This window comes from Mesoplodon mirus, assembly GCF_964341445.2.
Source record: "Mesoplodon mirus genome assembly, chromosome: 12".
Classification (NCBI taxonomy): Eukaryota; Metazoa; Chordata; class Mammalia; order Artiodactyla; family Ziphiidae; genus Mesoplodon; species Mesoplodon mirus.
Window position 1 is genome coordinate 23,895,350 of NC_138988.1, and position 17,948 is coordinate 23,913,297.

Sequence of the window (17,948 nt, forward strand, 5' to 3'; positions counted from 1 at the left end):
AATTCTGGCAACATTTTGCTTTATATTTTGAGACTATGCTATTTAGTCCAGGTTCAGGTTTACTACCTCTCCCAGGAGAATTGTTCCTCATATCATTATACGGTGGTCTCCTTGTTTTTTGCTTTCAGTCTTTTTTTTTTTCTTGGTCTGATATTAACATTACTATCAGCTCTCTTTCAGCTAGTCTTTCTGAATCAGTTAGGGTTGATCAGAGAAGTAGAACCACTAAAAATGATAAGAATAAGAAGTTATTATAGGGATATAAACAGTAATTGTGGGAGCTGGGTAAGCAATTTGTGTAGAACTGTTGCTTCTGCATCTAGTGTTGGGACAGAAACTTAGAAGGCATGCAATCAGGAAGGAAACATGGATGCGAAATGGGGAAGAGCAAGGACAAACTGGAACTCGCATTCTCCCTCACCAATCTCAATGATGTGGGTGACCTACAGCATAAATTGGCACCCTTCACGACAGAGCCCACACAACTGACTCAAAATTTAGAGAAGCTGAAGGAGAAGACCCAGTGAGAGTTGGAGGAGCTGGAGGCTTAACTGCTGCCTGAAGCCAACAGATCAGTGATGAGGTGTATGAACTGCAACAGTGCCTGGCCTCCCACCAACCTTCTGAGCATGAACACAACCGCTGCTTTACTTCCACCTTACAAATCTTGAGCAATTTTCTCTTGTAGCCAGGCTAACCTGGAACCCTCCTGGAAAGGGAGTTCTAGGAAATAGAGTTCCAGCTCAATTATGCTGACCCAACATGAAGCCACCAAAACTTGTATGGATATTTTCCTCTACCTCCATAATTTTATTCTTTCTGTATAATTATGTTTGAGGTGTGTCTCTTGTAAATAGCAGATAGCTGGATTTTTCTTTCATCCTATATAGACTGTCTTTCAACTACCATGTTTAATCCATTTAAATTTATTGGGATTTATGACTTTCATAATTTAAAAAAGAACTGTCTTTTAAAAATGAAATGAAGTAATACCTGTACTGAAATTATGTGCATACTTTGCATTTCTGAAGTATTTTATACACATAACTTATTACCTACCACTTCTCCAGCAGAGGCAGCCAACATATGCTTCACAGGCATCAAATACGAAGATGAATCAGTGTGCAAAAACCACTTCACATATTCATAGGTGATAAAAAAGGCAGCAGCTGAAATTTAAAACAAATCAGTCTTTCACAAACTTTAAATATATATGTAAACTGTTAAGAGATATGTTTCTTGGAAAAAATTACAACTCTACTTATTAAATTATAACAGATAAAGATAATAATAAGTAACATAAATAAGTATAAATAATAAATATAAATACTAAAATATATTTATAAATATATATTATTTATATAATATATACATATATTATATATAATGTGTACATATTTATATATTATATATGTGTGTACTTATAACTATGAATAAATATAAACAATAAAGATAAAATAATAATATGTACTATTGCCCCCCCAACCCCTTCACTCTTGCAGATTTGACTGAGCCCATGTTACATGCCTGACTTTGGACTTACAAACATGCAGATGACATGATCCCTGCCCTGAGGAAGCCTAACAGCTAACCTGGCATTTACCAGTTTGTACTGATAAGTCACTTAACACTTTTTAGTTAAGTTTTTTAGATAGGATATGAATTTCTGTGATCCAAAATATCTTTATATATGGTCATAAAATAATCAGCTACACTGATTTCTAGACAGGTTAAAATTGCAAACACATATCTTAACTAAATAAAGCATCTATTCCATAATGTTTTGTTGCCAGTTACTCAAAATAACCATGGCTACTTTTTACCACATCAACTCACTTTTACATCAAGGAAAAAATCAATTCCTGAATTAAAATTGGAAATCAAAATCTCTAAAAAGCTACCCCTATCACCATGAACTAAGCTACACAGGAAGGCTTTAAGACTTGCCACGTATTGTTAATAAAAAGATGTTCATCACTCACGTAAAAGGTGAGGAACGATAGAGAAATAAATGGCAAATTCATCTTTCGAAGGGCATTTGAACATGTCACAGTAAAGTCTGAAACACTCAGGAAAAGAGCTTGGTAGTGAAAATCAGTTCTCCACAGTTAAAGTCAACAAGCTTGTAAACACCCCTCAGTGGCTAACAAACAAACAGCAGGCCAAATGAGGCACACTGTCCCGGGATGAGTAATGACCATGCAAGCAGTTGTATATAGTTAATGCAGGTCCCAATTCCCACGTGTGATTCTTATTTAGGCTGTTCCTACTTTGGCCTACTCACTAAATGGGCTAGAATATCTCCAGTCGCATTCGGCTGTAAGTTCTACCTGCTACACATTCCACTCACCCACCCCCACCCCCCAGGAGTGAAAACAAAACAAAAAACTATGGTTTTTCTACATTCCCTTCTAAACATGGAGTAAGGGTCTTGAATACAGGTCTTTTCCTCTCTTCTTTCGACCCTCAGTCCCTTCCATACCCCCTGCACAATATGTTCTCAAAAAAGTCTACAAGCCTCTGAATGTTACACTGGTGCACTGTACTCCATCTAGAACCTTAATCAATAGCAAAAATTGTTTAAAGTGCCACGTAAAAAGTTCCTATTCACCAAAAATTTGCAGAAAGACAGAAAGGCCATTTCTGAAACGTTGGCACTTTGACTCTTTATGCAGCATCTCCCATTCAAAGATGTTCTGTGGATGGCAAAAAAAGAAAAAAAGAAAAAGAAAAGCAGGGCAAGAAGAACACCACTTTCTCAAACATACAAAAATTCAAAACCACATTCTGTATGTAAACTCCTGCTGACAAGAATCTTAAACCAGCCCTGTGAGCTTAATGGAGCACCATGTACCCTGCAGACCATCACTAATACTTCATATACCAACAATTCCTACGTGATACGTAAGAGAAAAAAGAATATTTACAATGATGAGGGAGGCATCATAAGAATGGATGACCAAAAGACAGGGACTTAGTACCATATTTCTTTGCAGTTCCCTAGTTCAGAGGTTCCCAAACTTGTCTGCATATTAAAATTACCTGGGGATTTTTTTTTTAAACCTCCAAAGCCCAGGCCACACCTCAGGCCAACTAAATCCCAAATCTCTGGGAGTAGGACAGCAGTACTTTCATTAAAAAAAAAAAAAAAAAAAAAAAAAACTCTTCAGGTGATCAGGTGATTGCAATGCAGATAAATTTAGGAACCAAGGCGCATCTCCCACATATAGAGCTATACTTGGCATGGAGTGGATCCTCAATAGCGACTTGCTATGATCAATTACTGAAAATTAAGACATAAAATAATTCAAGGATAACCTCAAAACAGGTGGCTGCTCTAAGGATGGCTCGGGGAGATAAACTAAAGGACCAAAAAGATTTGCTCTACAAATCTTTATGTGAATGTTGTGCTCACAGATGGATATAGATGGACATCTTAATGTCAAGTTAACAAGAAAGAATCTCTAATGAAATATACTGAGAAAAAAGAAATCAAACTTCAGAATTTAAGAATCTTCTGGAGCGGGGGTTTTGTGAGTGAGTGTATGAGTGTGAGTGTGTGTGTGTGTTTGACAGCGGTGGTTTTCTGTTTGCTTGGTCTGCTTTTGAGTGCCAATCAAAGCATCAGTAAACAATTATTAAAATAAGTATCTGAAAAGAGGTGGATTAAATGAAACAGATTATACTGATTATAGAATAAAAGGGCCATAAATCACACAACTTCAAAACCAAAACAAAAGACAATGGAAAGAGGAGGTTAGTGGGAATGGGTTGCATCATCTGAGAGCAATTTAGTTAAGACAAAGATTTAATGCCTCTTAGGTTCATCTGCTCCATGAGAATCTCCAAGCTGGTTATTAAACTCAGCTTCATATCTGAATCACCTGGGAAGCTACTAAAACTCCTGATACCCAGGCAAAGACCAGGCCAGTTAAACTTCTCATGGAGACACAGGCATAAGTATTTTGTAAAGCTTCCCAAGAGGTTCCAACGTGCAGGCAAGATTGAGAACTGCTGAAAGACATCACAATCAATGTTACAGGAACACTTGAAGGATTCTAACAAGGAGTTTTAACAACAACAAAAACCACTCATTTAAAGATTGCTCATTTTTTATTACAAATACACTAGACTGGAATCTATAGCACCAGCTGAGTCAAAAATAATGGATTAATGAGTAGAAAATAAATTCAGGAGATCCACTACATCCATCATATAAGGAATTCTATAGAGGGATGGACCACATACCATTCTGAAACTAAATCCCATTATCTTGGCTTTACATAAAGCAGTGATAATACTAATATAATTTTTACCGTTAGGAAAGGATCCAACAGCAGCAGAAGGAACGCCAGCATATATTCCACGAAAACCACCAGCCTTATTAAAGCCCTGGGGGCTCTGCAGCCTGGTTTTAATGGTATCCAGAGGAAATAATATCAAGTCAACACAGACACCTGCTACCCCACCAGCCTTTAAAAAAAAAAAAGGAAGAAAAAGAAAAAAAAGGTTACAATAAAATAAATTGCCATTTTGGGGATGAGGTAGTTTTTAAAGCATATTTCTTTAAGTATGGTTGTAAAGTATACCACAGACTACTTTGGTACAGTCAAAACACCTCTTACCTAACTCTACAGAAAAATAACAATTATTGTGATATATTTTCAAGTTGTAAATTTGATATTACATATTGTTTTAAAAAAGTTTAATGATTGTTAATAATTTTAAAATAAATTTCAAACTCATTTTTAATGATTTCATAGGGTTCAAAAAAGTAAACAAACAAACCTCAGAAAGGCAAAGAGTTCAAAGTCTCCTTCCCTGTCCCTAAAAACCCAGGTAACCAGTTTTGGTTTCTTATTGTATCCTTCCCAAGTTACTTTAGGCATATACAAGCAAATATGAATATGTATTTTATTTTACCTTTTTTTTAAGTAAAAGGTGGTATGCTGCACCTTGTTTTTTTCATTTGACAATTTATCTCAGTGATCTGTCCAAATTACACCAAATGTTATATTTTTTGCCTTTTTAACTAATGAGTAGTGAATCTGCATTAAGAAAATAAATGTTTTGAGACTTACATTCTAAATGGTAATGCTCCTTGTGAATCTAGATCCATATTTTAAGAATCACACATGTAAGGATTCCTATGGTATCCTCTCTACTTTGTGTGTATTTGAAAATTCCTTGATACTTTTTAAGTGAATACATGAAGGGGAAAAAAAGAGCTAAATTCCTAGAGGACATTAAAAGCTGACCCAAACTAGTCATCTCCCAAGAGATACCATGTTGCTTTGCAGAAGCTGCACTTTAAAACCTGATTAAAAACTAAGTTTTCACCTTGTGATTACACTAAAGCATATGTAGAATATTTTAAAAACTGGTTACAGCTTAGTTAAAGCAAAAAGAGACAGAAAAATATGAACTCAGAGACTGTCAAAGAAAGGTCAACACACAAGGTCTAAAGGCATCATTTAAAGATATGAATCAGGGCTTCCCTGGTGGCACAGTGGTTGAGAGTCCGCCTGCCGATGCAGGGGACACGGGTTCGTGCCCCCGTCCGGGAAGATCCCACATGCCGCGGAGCGGCTGGGCCCGTGAGCCATGGCCGCTGGGCCTGCGCGTCTGGAGCCTGTGCTCCGCAACGGGAGAGGCCACAACAGTGAGAGGCCCGCATATCGCAAAAAAAAAAAAAAAAAAAAAAAAAAATAAAGATATGAATCAACACCATTTCACAGTAAGCAGGTAGAAGAACTACAAAGAGGCAACTCTCAATACGGTTCCTACATAGTAAGTTTTAAACTGAATTGCTAACTTTTCCTATCTTTTGGATTTTGAACCATGTGAATATATTACCTATTCAAAAAGTAAAAGTAGACATTAAAAACTATATATTCCATGACACAGAGAAAGAAGAATCGGTACTATTTAAACATACAGGCAGAGTTCAAAATGATCCGCTGTTTCCATCCTTTGGGTTTACAGAATGCTCAAGTGGTACAAAGGTTAGTACCTAGCAAACACCTTCTGCTCTACTCGCCACTCACCATAAAACCACTGCAAGGGGCTTCCCCGGTGGCGCAGTGGTTGGGGGTCTGCCTGCCGATGCAGGGGGCGCGGGTTTGTGCCCGGGTCTGGGAGGATCCCGCATGCTGCGGAGCGGCTGGGCCCATGGGCCATGGCCGCTGGGCCTGCGCGTCCGGAGCCTGTGCTCCGCGGCGGGAGGGGCCGCGGGGGTGAGGGGCCCGCGTACCGCAAAAAAAAAAAAAAACACTGCAAGACTTCATTGGAAAAATGAAATTACCCTGATGAGAAATGCAATAATGTCTATTTTTCAATTAGTTTGCATAGGTAATTATTAAAAATTAGTGTACACTAAAAAAGTACATTACCACAGGGACTTCCCTGGTGGCGTAGTGGTTAAGACTCTGCCTGCCACTTCAGGGGACAAGGGTTCGAGCCCTGGTCTGGGAAGATCCCACATGCCGCGGAGCAACTAAGCCCATGTGCCACAACTACTGAGCCTGAGCTCTAGAGCCCACGAGCCACAACTACTGAAGCCCGTGTGCCACAACTACTAAGCCTGAGCTCTAGAGCCCACGAGCCACAACTACTGAAGCTCACTCACCTAGAGCCTGTGCTCCACAACAAGAGAAGCCACCGCAGTGAGAAGCCCACACACTGCAACGAAGAGTATCCCCCGCTCGCTGCAACTACAGAAAAGCCCGCGCGCAGCAATGAAGAACCAATGCAGCCAAAAATAAATAAAATTTAAAAAAAAAGAAAAAGGAAAAGTAAAGTACATTACCATATACGTTAATACTATATGATCAGCCTGAAAGGCATGACAGAACCCCAAAGACCATGCGGGATACTCTGCGAATAACCTAAAAAGTTGTCACCAAAAGAACACAGAGATGTGCCAGTAAAGCACCACAAGTGGGAGTAAAAGAATGACAATGTGGGATTTCTTTCCAGATATAAAGGTGGCCTTTTCTAAGTCAAGGGAAAAAGTTCACAAGTAACGTAGCAAAGTTAAAAAGAAAAAAAAGCCAACTTTTTCAACATTCTTCTCACTTATTCTTTAAGGATTTTATAAAATTCAGTAGGTAATAAAATATTTTGCCTGCCTCTTCATTTTCTCAAAACACAAGAACTAAAATCTTGGTGAGAATGACTGATATGACTGGTTTCCTTAAAAATAGCTGCAGGGCTTCCCTGGTGGCGCAGTGGTTGAGCGTCCGCCTGCCAATACAGGGGACACGGGTTCGTGCCCCGGTCTGGGAGGATCCCACATGCTGCGGAGCAGCTGGGCCCGTGAGCCATGGCCGCTGAGCCTGCGCGTCCGGAGCCTGTGCTCCGCAACGGGAGAGGCCACAACAGTGAGAGGCCAGCGTACCGAAAAAAAAAAATAGCTGCACTTCATTCTAATTTTCTCTTTAATCTTAGGAGTGGGTTCAGAGAGATGCTTGCTAACTACTGCTAAATTTTAATCAATAAGCGAATTACTCTTTTAATCTATTTGGCTACTTTGCATGCATTGATTCTCCAGCCCTTCTTTCATCAGAATTCTTATCGTCTGAGAATAAAATGACCAGATTGAATCTATTTATCTAGTAAATCATGAATCAAGAGTTACTAATTGCTTCTGTGGATTTCAAACTTCTATAACTCAAATGTCACTTAAATTCATGAGACTGAAAAAAATGCTGCTAAAAGAAGATTAAGAATTACCTATGTATTTAGACACACAGCAACATATCTAAGATTTAAACAAAAACTTTAAGGAATGCTTATAATTTTTCATCAAGCCAGCATCAACTGAATTATAAGGGACTCTACCAATTTCTTTTTTTCTTTACCCTGAGAAATTTGCTTTATTTATGATCACTTATCAAAAATGTTATCAGGCAGGACTTCCCTGGCAGTCCAGCGATTAAGACTCCATGCTTCCACTGCAGGGGGCATGGGTTCGATCCCTGGTCGGGGAGCTAAGATCTTGCATGCCATGCAGTGCGGACAAAAAATCTTTAAAAATTAAAAAAAATTTTTAAAAAGGTTATCAGGCAAAGGGTTAGTTTCAAGATTTATGGTAGCTTACACTGAAAATCCTAAGTGCTAGACAAAATCCAAAGAAAGAGAACATAACCCAGATAACCAGCAAGCCTTACCATAGCATAACAATTTATTGAGACCTTGATATGATATAGATAAAATAACACAGCACTACCTTAATTTAAAAATGGAAAAAGTGCTGGCAGGCTGTAGAGAGGAAGTGTATAATTAGTGAAATTAGACCCTTTGAAATTCCTCTGGGAGTTGGAAAAAGTCAAGATTACAGGAAGCTGGCAAAACAGAAAAAAACAAAGCAAAAACAAAAAAACTCACTGCTGCTCAACTACAGGACAAAATCAAACCATCTGTCTAATTTAACTAAGCAAAATCATCACAGGCCCCTGGCCTAGACCACAACTAAAAAGAACCAGGCAAAACATTAACATGGCTTCTCGGGGAAACATCCCTCCCTGACATTCTCAGTTTCCTCCACAACAAAGTGGCCATCTGTGACCTTAACCACCTCATTGAAGAGCTGTGGCTTCTGCTTCCTGTGATACTTGCCTTCCCCCCCCTCCACCATCCATTCTCCCCGCAGTGCTCCTTCACCCTCTACACTAACGCTGTCTGTGTAAAATACAAATTTCAATTTCATCTTGACACTCTTCAAAGTTTCCAAAAGCCCTTAGGATGAAGAACAAAATCACAGTACAGCCTACAAGGCTCTAGAAGTTCTGTCCCCCATCTATCTCTCCACCCTTAACTCCATCATTAGCGCTTTGCTGGGTACCTTCTTACCACCTTGATCTCTCTTTTCCTCCAAGTCATCTGATTTTCCTCATTTCTAGGACTGTCCCTAATCCCCCAGTCTAGGTTTAGACCCTTATGTTTCCACACACTGATGAGAATTCTAATTCTGTAGTTGAGCATCTGACCATTTCTTCAAAGACTGTATGTTCCACGAAACTATAAGATCCATACCTGTTTTGTTCACCAGTATGTTCCCAGCACCCAGTACGTAGTAGGCACTCAATAACTATTTGAAAAACACATGAATTTATGACTATAACAAAAGTTTACTAACCATATCTTAGAAGGTACTACAAAGCAACCTAAAAAAGGTACATCAAATTTTTTTAAAATTGCAAAACACAGGACCAAGCAATTCCCAAAAGAAAAATATAAACAGCCAACAAAATTATGAAAATATGCTTCCCCATCATCAGTGATCAAATAAAAATGAAATTTTAAATTTCCCAATTACATTATAAAAGATTAAAAATATGAAAATAGTTATGGGTATTAACATAAACAAATTATTATAATCTATTGAAGGACAATTTGGCAAAATGAAAATTTTAAACTATAAAATACTTGATCCAGTTATTTTATTTTTAAACATTTCTTCCACAAAAATAAGTTCATAAATATACAAGAATGTTTACTACAGAACCGTTTCTAGCAGTAAAAAACTGGAAATAACCTAGTAAGTTGTATTATATCAGAATAACGGATTGCTACACAGCCTTTAAAAGAATGAGATTGACCTGAACTTGCTGATACAGAAACATGTTATATTCTTAAATTAATCAAATAAGCTACAGATCAATATATGCTGTATAGTCCCACCTTTCAAAGAAATGTGTATTTATTTGTCTATGCATAATTAGAAGTCTGGAACCATATACACCAAACTGTTAGAAGTTATTATCTCTGTGGAAAAACATTCGGGATGAGGAGTACTTTTATTATTATCTTGTTGCTTTTTGTATTGTTCAAATTTTGCAATGAGTACTACAAACATACAAAAGTAGAGCTACTCAAATTAATATTCCCTCACCAAAAAAAAACAAAAACAAAAAACAACAACCCAAATTCACTGGTCACATTTGGTATACAGTAGGCACTCAGTAAGGGGTAACTCAGAACCTCGACCCCTGGACCCTAAACTACCTGTTCAGCTTCATCTGGCACACTCTTGACCTTGAGCCTCATCCACTCTGACTACTCTGTTTCCCAAAAACATCCTGAAACTTATCAGTTCTGTGCTCCTGCTTAGGTTTTTCTCTCAGCCTGGAAGTCCCTTCCAATGCCTCGTCTCCTGTCTACTACAGCCAGCAGACCCCCTGCTCCCCCCAGCCATTACATACACACACACCAAAATCCATTTCACTGTTAAGACTGTGACTAAATGCCATATCCCTCCTGAAGCCTTTCCCAGTCTCCCAGTCAGTGACCTTGGCCCTCCTAAATATATAACCCAGTGCCTGGGATGGAGCAGGGTTTCCACACTTGTTTATTGGTCTGAATCACATGGAAATGTAAGATGAGAAAACACTTTACGGAAAGATTCAACATTCAGAAGAAAAACTGCAGCAAATCACTCTCTGGTTGTCCCTGCTGCAGTTTGCCATAGCACTGTGACAAATGAAACCTGGTGTTACCAGCTGCTATACTTCTTGGCATTCCACAGCTCCAGTGACAGCACTGTGGTATATTCAGGGTGACTTTTCTAGAAATCCTCTGCCTTTCATCACCTCCTGACGGAAAAGACTGTGTAGGATCAGTGTTGTTTGGTAAGGCTATTCTCAGGAATACAATAATGGTTCTAGACTTTGACTTGAGTATTCTTCCATTTCTCCAGAAATTCTTTCAGATTAAATATTGCCTTAGACTACAGCTTTCGCAACAGACACGCAGACCTGGCTTCAATCTCAACTGGGTCTCCCTAGGAAAGCTATTAAACCTAGGTAAGCCCACAGTTCTTCACGCATGAAACGGGAAAAATAATAGTACCTAGACTTCACAGAGTTTTTGAGAACTGAGTGAGATTAAATGAGAATTAAATACAACTACATGAGCCTGTTACATGCTTAGCAAAATGCCTGCCTCAATTACCAATAAATATGAGTTATCATTTTTAGTGTTATGTTACTGTAAATATCCTTCCAAGTTTGCTGATGCCCTATTTCTGACAGACCAGTATTAAAAACCATGTGAAAGACGAAGAAGGACTTGACCAAAGACTGAAGATTACATTCATATATTAAACTGAACTATAAATGTATATACAAAATCGATAAACTCAAGTCTTTCCTTACCAATCATGAATGAAAAGCTTTCCTCAAATGCTGCTCCCTGGACAAGAATCACCCAGGGAGTCACACAACAGAAAACCAAATCACGCGACATGTGCAGGAACGATTCAGCATGAAACTCAAAAAACTGAGAAACATTACTGTTCAAATTTCTTTATGATGCTTGGATGTGAATTTATGGGTTATTTTTTTTAACCAGAATACAAAAAAAAAAAGAGCAGAAGACAAAATTGTAACCATATGATTTCTGCTCTGAAAAAACTGCATAAGCACACATTAAAGTGCTCGGTAAATGGTTACTTTTTATCACCATGCACAATTACATGGTTAATTTTTGTTTTATTTTCTGTTAAATGTCTGCTCCCACTTGACTGCACACCCCTGAGGGTAGGGACCATATCTTCGAGGCTCTTGCTCTTCCTAAGTACCAGAGCAAAGGCTCACACATATGTCTGGTTAAACAGGTAACAATACCTGATGCGTGGAGGTGGAAAAACTATGGGTATAAGTTTTATCTTCCCTCTATTTGGCATTTTGTTACTTAAATTCTGTGTGTACCATTAAAATTTTAATATTTAAAACTTATATCTGAACACACAGCATTTGGTTTGGAAGTGGTACAAAAGCATATTAAGTCATTTACAGCTAAATTTCAGATTCTAAAACTTTCCCAGGACCCCCTCTTATATTGAAAGAAAAATGAGAAAGGAAAGGTAGCTCCATCTCCTCGTACTTGAAATACAGAAGAAATGCCTCCATCACGGCAGTGGTTCTCGATTGTGGCCCCAGACAATTGGTGGTCTCCAAGAGTGCCTTGCATGCTCCACTGATTGATGAAAATTGAGAATATACCTCTATCTAGGTGACTGCCTACTCAACACAAAAATGAGCAAAAAAAGGAAGACCTGCCCACTGTGACCTAAATGAAAGAAAGAAACAAGTCACACAAAGCAAGCTCGAGAATGTGCAGCATAATTCCCAATCCCTTAGAGATATGGAGTTAATGCTTCATCATCATATACTAACTTCCTTGACTCCAGAAAGCAGACAAGGAAGCTGCCTTCCAGAAAAGAAAGGTAAGAGGCAAAAAAAAACCTGAAAACGTCCCTTCAACTTCATTCTTATCTTTTCTTCTGTTTTCTTACCCCACCTAAGAAGCCTTGGCAACATAATCCATGCCACTGCCCTCAAGTCCCTTTCTGCCAGTGGTTCTCAGAAGGGCAGGCCCAGTGCGAAGACACAAATGTTATGAAGATGCTTTTTCAGAACCACCTCCCTTAAGTAAGAAAAAAAATAATAATAATAATTTAAAAAAAAAACAGTACAAGCAGTCCTTGCTTTGCACAGCACCGACACGCATGCATCTCAGTTGCCACAAGGAACACAAGTCCTCTAACAGGACAGTTGAATTACAGTGACCACGGTGACATTTCACAAAAATGGATAATTGAAAGAGGGAACTGGCCAACAAACATGAAAGCTGGGCAAATAAATGACAAGTGGTTAACACTGAAAGTGACATTCAAATCAAATGTAAAAGGAGTTATAAAAGAATTAGCTGTGGGAATATCAACACTGCTGTCATTGGAGAGATTCCAGACATGCAGCCAGAGGAAAATGAGTGAAGGCGAACTTATCACCATATACGGGGGAAGAGGCTGTGACGAAAAGGACAAAGATGTCCCAGAGCAAGCTGTGCCAGCAAAAATCTCCACTTGTTCTGTATTGCAAGTTATATGACTTACAAATTACTTCTGATACTTTTTTTTTTAACAAAGAAATACAATCTTAATGTTTTAAGTTACACTGTACTAAATGTTAGTTTTACTTTTTTTTCCCGTTTCTCTATACTTCCACAATCGACAGTAAGAGAGTCATTAACATTGACAAGAATTTTTTTTTTTTTTTTTTTTTTTTTTTTTTTTTTCCCATACGCGGGCCTCTCACTGTTGTGGCCTCTCCCGTTGCGGAGCACAGGCTCCGGACGCGCAGGCTCAGCGGCCATGGCTCACGGGCCCAGCCGCTCCGCGGCATATGGGATCCTCCCAGACCGGGGCACGAACCCGTATCCCCTGCATCGGCAGGCGGACTCTCAACCACTGCGCCACCAGGGAGGCCCTTGACAAGAATTTTTAAAGGTCGTTAAATAATCATGTTTTCATCAATTAAGATCACTTTGCATGACGTCCACTCGCACATTCATCTTTACGGCCCCACATTACACGCAAAGGACTGCCTGCACTTCACACTGCAGAGCAGCAACACTTGCCAAAGTTCCTTCACCTGTAATCCAGTTAAAAGTAACTGAGACAGGGGTGCTTTTGGTTTCACTCAAGTAACAACCCAGATGAACTACAAGGTCGATGAAACAGCTAAGTACTGAAAGAGACAGAAGAGTCAGGCTGGAAGGAAAGAGTGGTTTGGAGGTATGTTTGTTTGTTTTGCATTGAAAAAAGTAGAAGAAAAAAGTAGGGCTACTATCAAAATTATTTCATTCCATCTTGGAGGATTTCAATACAGCTTTTTTTTTTTTTTTTTTTTTTTTTTTTTTTAAGGAATGGAATAAAGCCAGCCCTCCATATCCTGGGGTTCCGCATCGTCAGATTCAACCAAATGCAGATTCAAAATATTTGCAAAAAGAATTCCAGAAAGTTCCAAAAAGCAAAACTTGAATTTGCTGCATGCAGGCAACTATTTTCATAACATTTATATTGTATTTACAACTATTTACACAGTATTTACATTGTATTAGGTATGATAAGTAATCTAGAAATGATTTAAAGTATACAGGAGGATGTGCATAGGTTACATGCAAATAATACATTTAATATAAGGGACTTGAGCATCTGTGGATTTTGGTATCCACAGGGGACCTGGAACCAATTCCCCTTGGCTACCAAGTTTTTTTTTTTTTTTTTTTAGCTAATTGGGCCTCTCACTGTTGTGGCCTCTCCCGTTGCGGAGCACAGGCTCCGGACGCGCAGGCTCAGCGGCCATGGCTCACGGGCCCAGCCACTCCACGGCATGTGGGATCCTCCTTTACCGGGGTACGAACCCGTGTCCCCTGCATCGGCAGGCGGACTCAACCACTGCGCCACCAGGGAAGCCCGGCTACCAAGTTTTAATTAGGCATGAACCAGATGTATACAGGTACAGTGTTGTATTTTTTCTTCCCTTTTTTTAAATCTCATAAGCATTTTCCATGTTACTATTATAGCACAGACTCTTCACAAGCACTGTTACCAATGGCCCCTAAATAGTCCATGAAATGCATCTATCATCATTTACCTAACCATTCCTCTCTTATTTCATGTTTTCCTATTATCTTCACTGAGTTAAATGTTATGAACATCTTTAGGTCGCTAATACTTATTTCAAACTGCTCTCCTAAAAGCATGCACCAGTGACTGTACTCTTGGAGGGTTTTTTTCTGAATAGTCTGCTCTGTGCTCCAAATGAAAACTTAACATGCCAGAAGCTCTCTCCTCATTCAGCTTTACAGCCCTTCAATCCTGCTCCAGAAACTTCAGGAAGGAAACAGTTAAATATCTGCTCTACCTCAGGCTCTGTACTACATCTCACTTAATCCTTAGAAGCCGAGGCTGAAGACTTCCGCAAACATGTGAAGTAGCATTCATTCACCCAACAAGTGCTGAGTGCCTACGAAGTGTCAGGCATTGGTCACACAGTAGTAAACAAAACAGAACTCCCTGAGGAGCGCTTAGCCTCCTCAAAGATGCTCCCAACCATTAAAAAAAAAAAAAAAAAAAGGGCCCCTCCATTTCCGGACTACTTCAATAATAAAACCCTCTAATGGCTTTCGTTATGCTTCATATAAAATCCAAATTCCTGGGCTTCCCTGGTGGCGCAGTGGTTGAGAGTCCGCCTGCCGATGCAGGGGACACAGGTTCGTGCCCCGGTCTGCGAAGATCCCACATGCTGCAGGGCAGCTGGGCCCGTGAGCCATGGCCACTGAACCTGCGCTTCCGGAGCCTGTGCTCCGCAACGGGAGAGGCCGCAGCAGTGAGAGGCCAGCGTACAGCAAAAAAATAACAATAATAATAATAAAAATAATAAGAATAAAATCCAAATTCCTTTCCACTGCCCACCAAGACTCACCTCGGCAGGCTTTGTCTAGCTCTCCAACAGCAGCCCCTGTCACACTACCCGCACCCACTAGGCCTCAGCCACCACCTTCACATACTGAACTCTTTGCACCTGAGGATTTTCTCACGTGTTGCTCCCTCTGAACTTTCCCCTCTGCTCATCAAAATGACTGGCCTCTTATCTGTTAGGTCTTAGCTTAAACGTCAGCTCCTCAGGGCCTTCCTTGGGCACTCCATCTAAAGTAGGTTTTCCAATATTATTCTCTCTCTCCCCCACCTCAGTTCATTCCTTTCACAATACTTATCATATAGCCTTGGTTTGTTTGCCATCAAATCTCCAAGGGCAATCACAGTACCAGTAGACAGAACACATGGCAGATAAACTGCAGGCTAAATGAATTCGCCGGGAGCGAGATCTAACTTCCTTGAAACTTCTACCAATCGATCCCAATTTTACCCTCTGAAACTACGAAAAAAGAAGTATGCATGTGTACCCTTCTTTAATCAAATAAATTTTAATACAATTTTTCTTTTGTTAACTCTGACACTCACCTGTTTTTAGCAACTACTATCTCTGAAGTTGCTGACTTCAGAGATAGTCTCAAGGAGCAGTAAATGGAATCCCATGTTACACTGCTTGGAATCTGAGCTCCAACACTTACACACATGAAATGTATCTCACTTGTGTGACTTTGGACAAATTATGTAACATACTATTCCTCACTTCCCTCATCTGGAAAACTAGGATACGACTTCAATTGTTTGTCAGGCTTAAATGAGACCATGTATGTAAAGAGCTTACCCTAGTTCCCGGCGGAGCAATGTTAATTGTTACAAGTATTACTGCCATCTCACCAGCTGGACAGGAAAACGTCTTCAAAGGGGTAACATATTTCTTTGCATCTCTAAAACCTAGCTTCTACAAATATCAACAAATCCAGATTTGGAAGTGGTACAAAACCATCATTCCACCAGTCTGGGTAAGATTCCCCTTCCACATCTCTCCATACACTCTGAAACTAACCCTCATCGTCATTTATGATAACCATTTCACCCTTCTGCCTCCACCACCTGACCCGTGCGGCCAGGTCTATCTTGTTCACCATGTTATCTCCAACACCTGCAAAAACATTTGATAATTAAACGAAGAAAGTCCTCTAGGCCTCCATTGCTCAGGAAAAGCTTTCGAAAAAGTACTTGTCTATCTTCTGCCTCTGCGCGCTCTCCTACAATGAAAACATAGGCAGCCAATCTGTCTTCTTCACTACTGTATCTAGTATCCCCTACTGTGCCTGTCCTAAGAAAGGTTTCAAAGTATTTATTAAAGGATTTGGCGGGGGGGGGAGGGGGTTGATGTTAAGACACGTTGACTCTCGTTGTTTTCTAAGGAATTAAACACCACTGACGTACTGGCTCAACGCGCGGCTATTTGTGCTCATCAGTATATACCCAAAGCCTAGAAAAATGCTCGGAAGCAAACTAAGCAGATTATATATAAGATGAAAGAATAGATACGTCATTTTCCGAGACTGAAAAAAGATACAGCAAAATGAAACCACACTCTTGACCAGGAGGTCGGTGAGCGACTCAAGAGTTTTGTTAAATGTATTTCATTCATTGCCAAGCTCTCCAGAGTATGGTTACAGTATACAATTGAAACTTTTCTTTTTCCGTTAGGTAAACCGCGGTGCGGAAGACTATGAGTCAAGTCCTCCCCTATCCCACCCCCGTCTCTTTCTATCATTCAGGTAGGAAACTCAGAACCTTGACACGAGGCCCGGCGCGGCCCAGGAGCCCCGTGCTTCCTCCCAGACCTTGTGACCGGTGACCCGGGGATGATTCAGAGCGCAAAACCGGAAGGAGGTGCTAGGACAGGGAAGCCTCCGGCCCCCCTATCGCCCCCACTCTACCGCCCGGTACTCACCACCAGCGAGGCTGTGAACCCAGGCCGGTCCATGGCCGCATAAACTCAGTCAAGGTTATAATTCAAATCTGAGCCGACTCAGGTCGCGGGCCCCAGGACCGGGCGCCGCCATCTTGGAGGCGGGGTATGTAACGCCGGCACTTCCGTGACCACGTGAGGTTGAACCACAGCAAGTACACAATTACACGTGCAACCGGGGAAGCTGGGCCAGAAGGAGGGCCAAGAAGGAGGGGCGGGGCCTGGAAAGTGTGGTCGAGTCAAGTCTCGCGACTCTTCTCTGCCTCCGTTTCCTACAGCTTCTGAGTGGGCCAGGTGGAGGAACTCTCGCGAGCAAACGAGCCTCGACTGGGAACCAGGCGTAGCGAGCCGGATGTTGAGGAAAGGGTGAAGCCCAACCTTAAACCCAAAAGAGGCGTGGCTATAGTGGAAGGCGGGGCCGTGGAGAGGCAGGACTAGCTTCAGCGGGCGAAACCTGTGGCTTCCAATGAGTTATTTGCATTTATCTGTTGGTTTCACCTGTAGAAATTTTGTCTCATTTTCCATAAAACAGACTCATTATCAGAAAATTATTAAATATAGAAAAACATTTCAAAAATTTCCTTACTCGATAAGTCAGAAAGAGAAAGACAAATACCGTATGCTAACATATATATGGAATTTAAGAAAAAAAAAATGTCATGAAGAACCTAGGGGTAAAACAGGAATAAAGACACAGACCTACTTGAGAATGGACTTGAGGATATGGGGAGGGGGAAGGGTAAGCTG

At 40.3% G+C, this 17,948-nt stretch overlaps 1 protein-coding gene across 5 annotated transcripts in view; it reads right to left on the reverse strand.

The window, feature by feature from the left end:
* The window catches only part of SLC25A26 (solute carrier family 25 member 26), a 144,804-nt gene extending 127,137 nt beyond the window's left edge, over positions 1–17,667 (reverse strand). For 2 of the 5 annotated variants that reach the window (XR_014295501.1, XM_082638313.1), the window contains exons 1-3: positions 17,184–17,659; positions 4,317–4,473; positions 1,060–1,169 (exon numbers count right to left, since the gene is read on the reverse strand). Coding sequence is in view for 4 of the 5 variants with exons in the window: in XM_082638313.1 (XP_082494439.1) it covers positions 1,060–1,169; positions 4,317–4,473; positions 17,184–17,216 (300 nt within the window). In the remaining variant the exon portion in view is untranslated. Of the gene's footprint in view, positions 1–1,059; positions 1,170–4,316; positions 4,474–17,183 lie in introns of all 5 variants that reach the window. The other 3 variants (XM_082638315.1, XM_082638314.1, XM_082638316.1) reach the window with 3 other exon arrangements.
* Between the last annotated feature and the right edge of the window lie 281 nt (positions 17,668–17,948).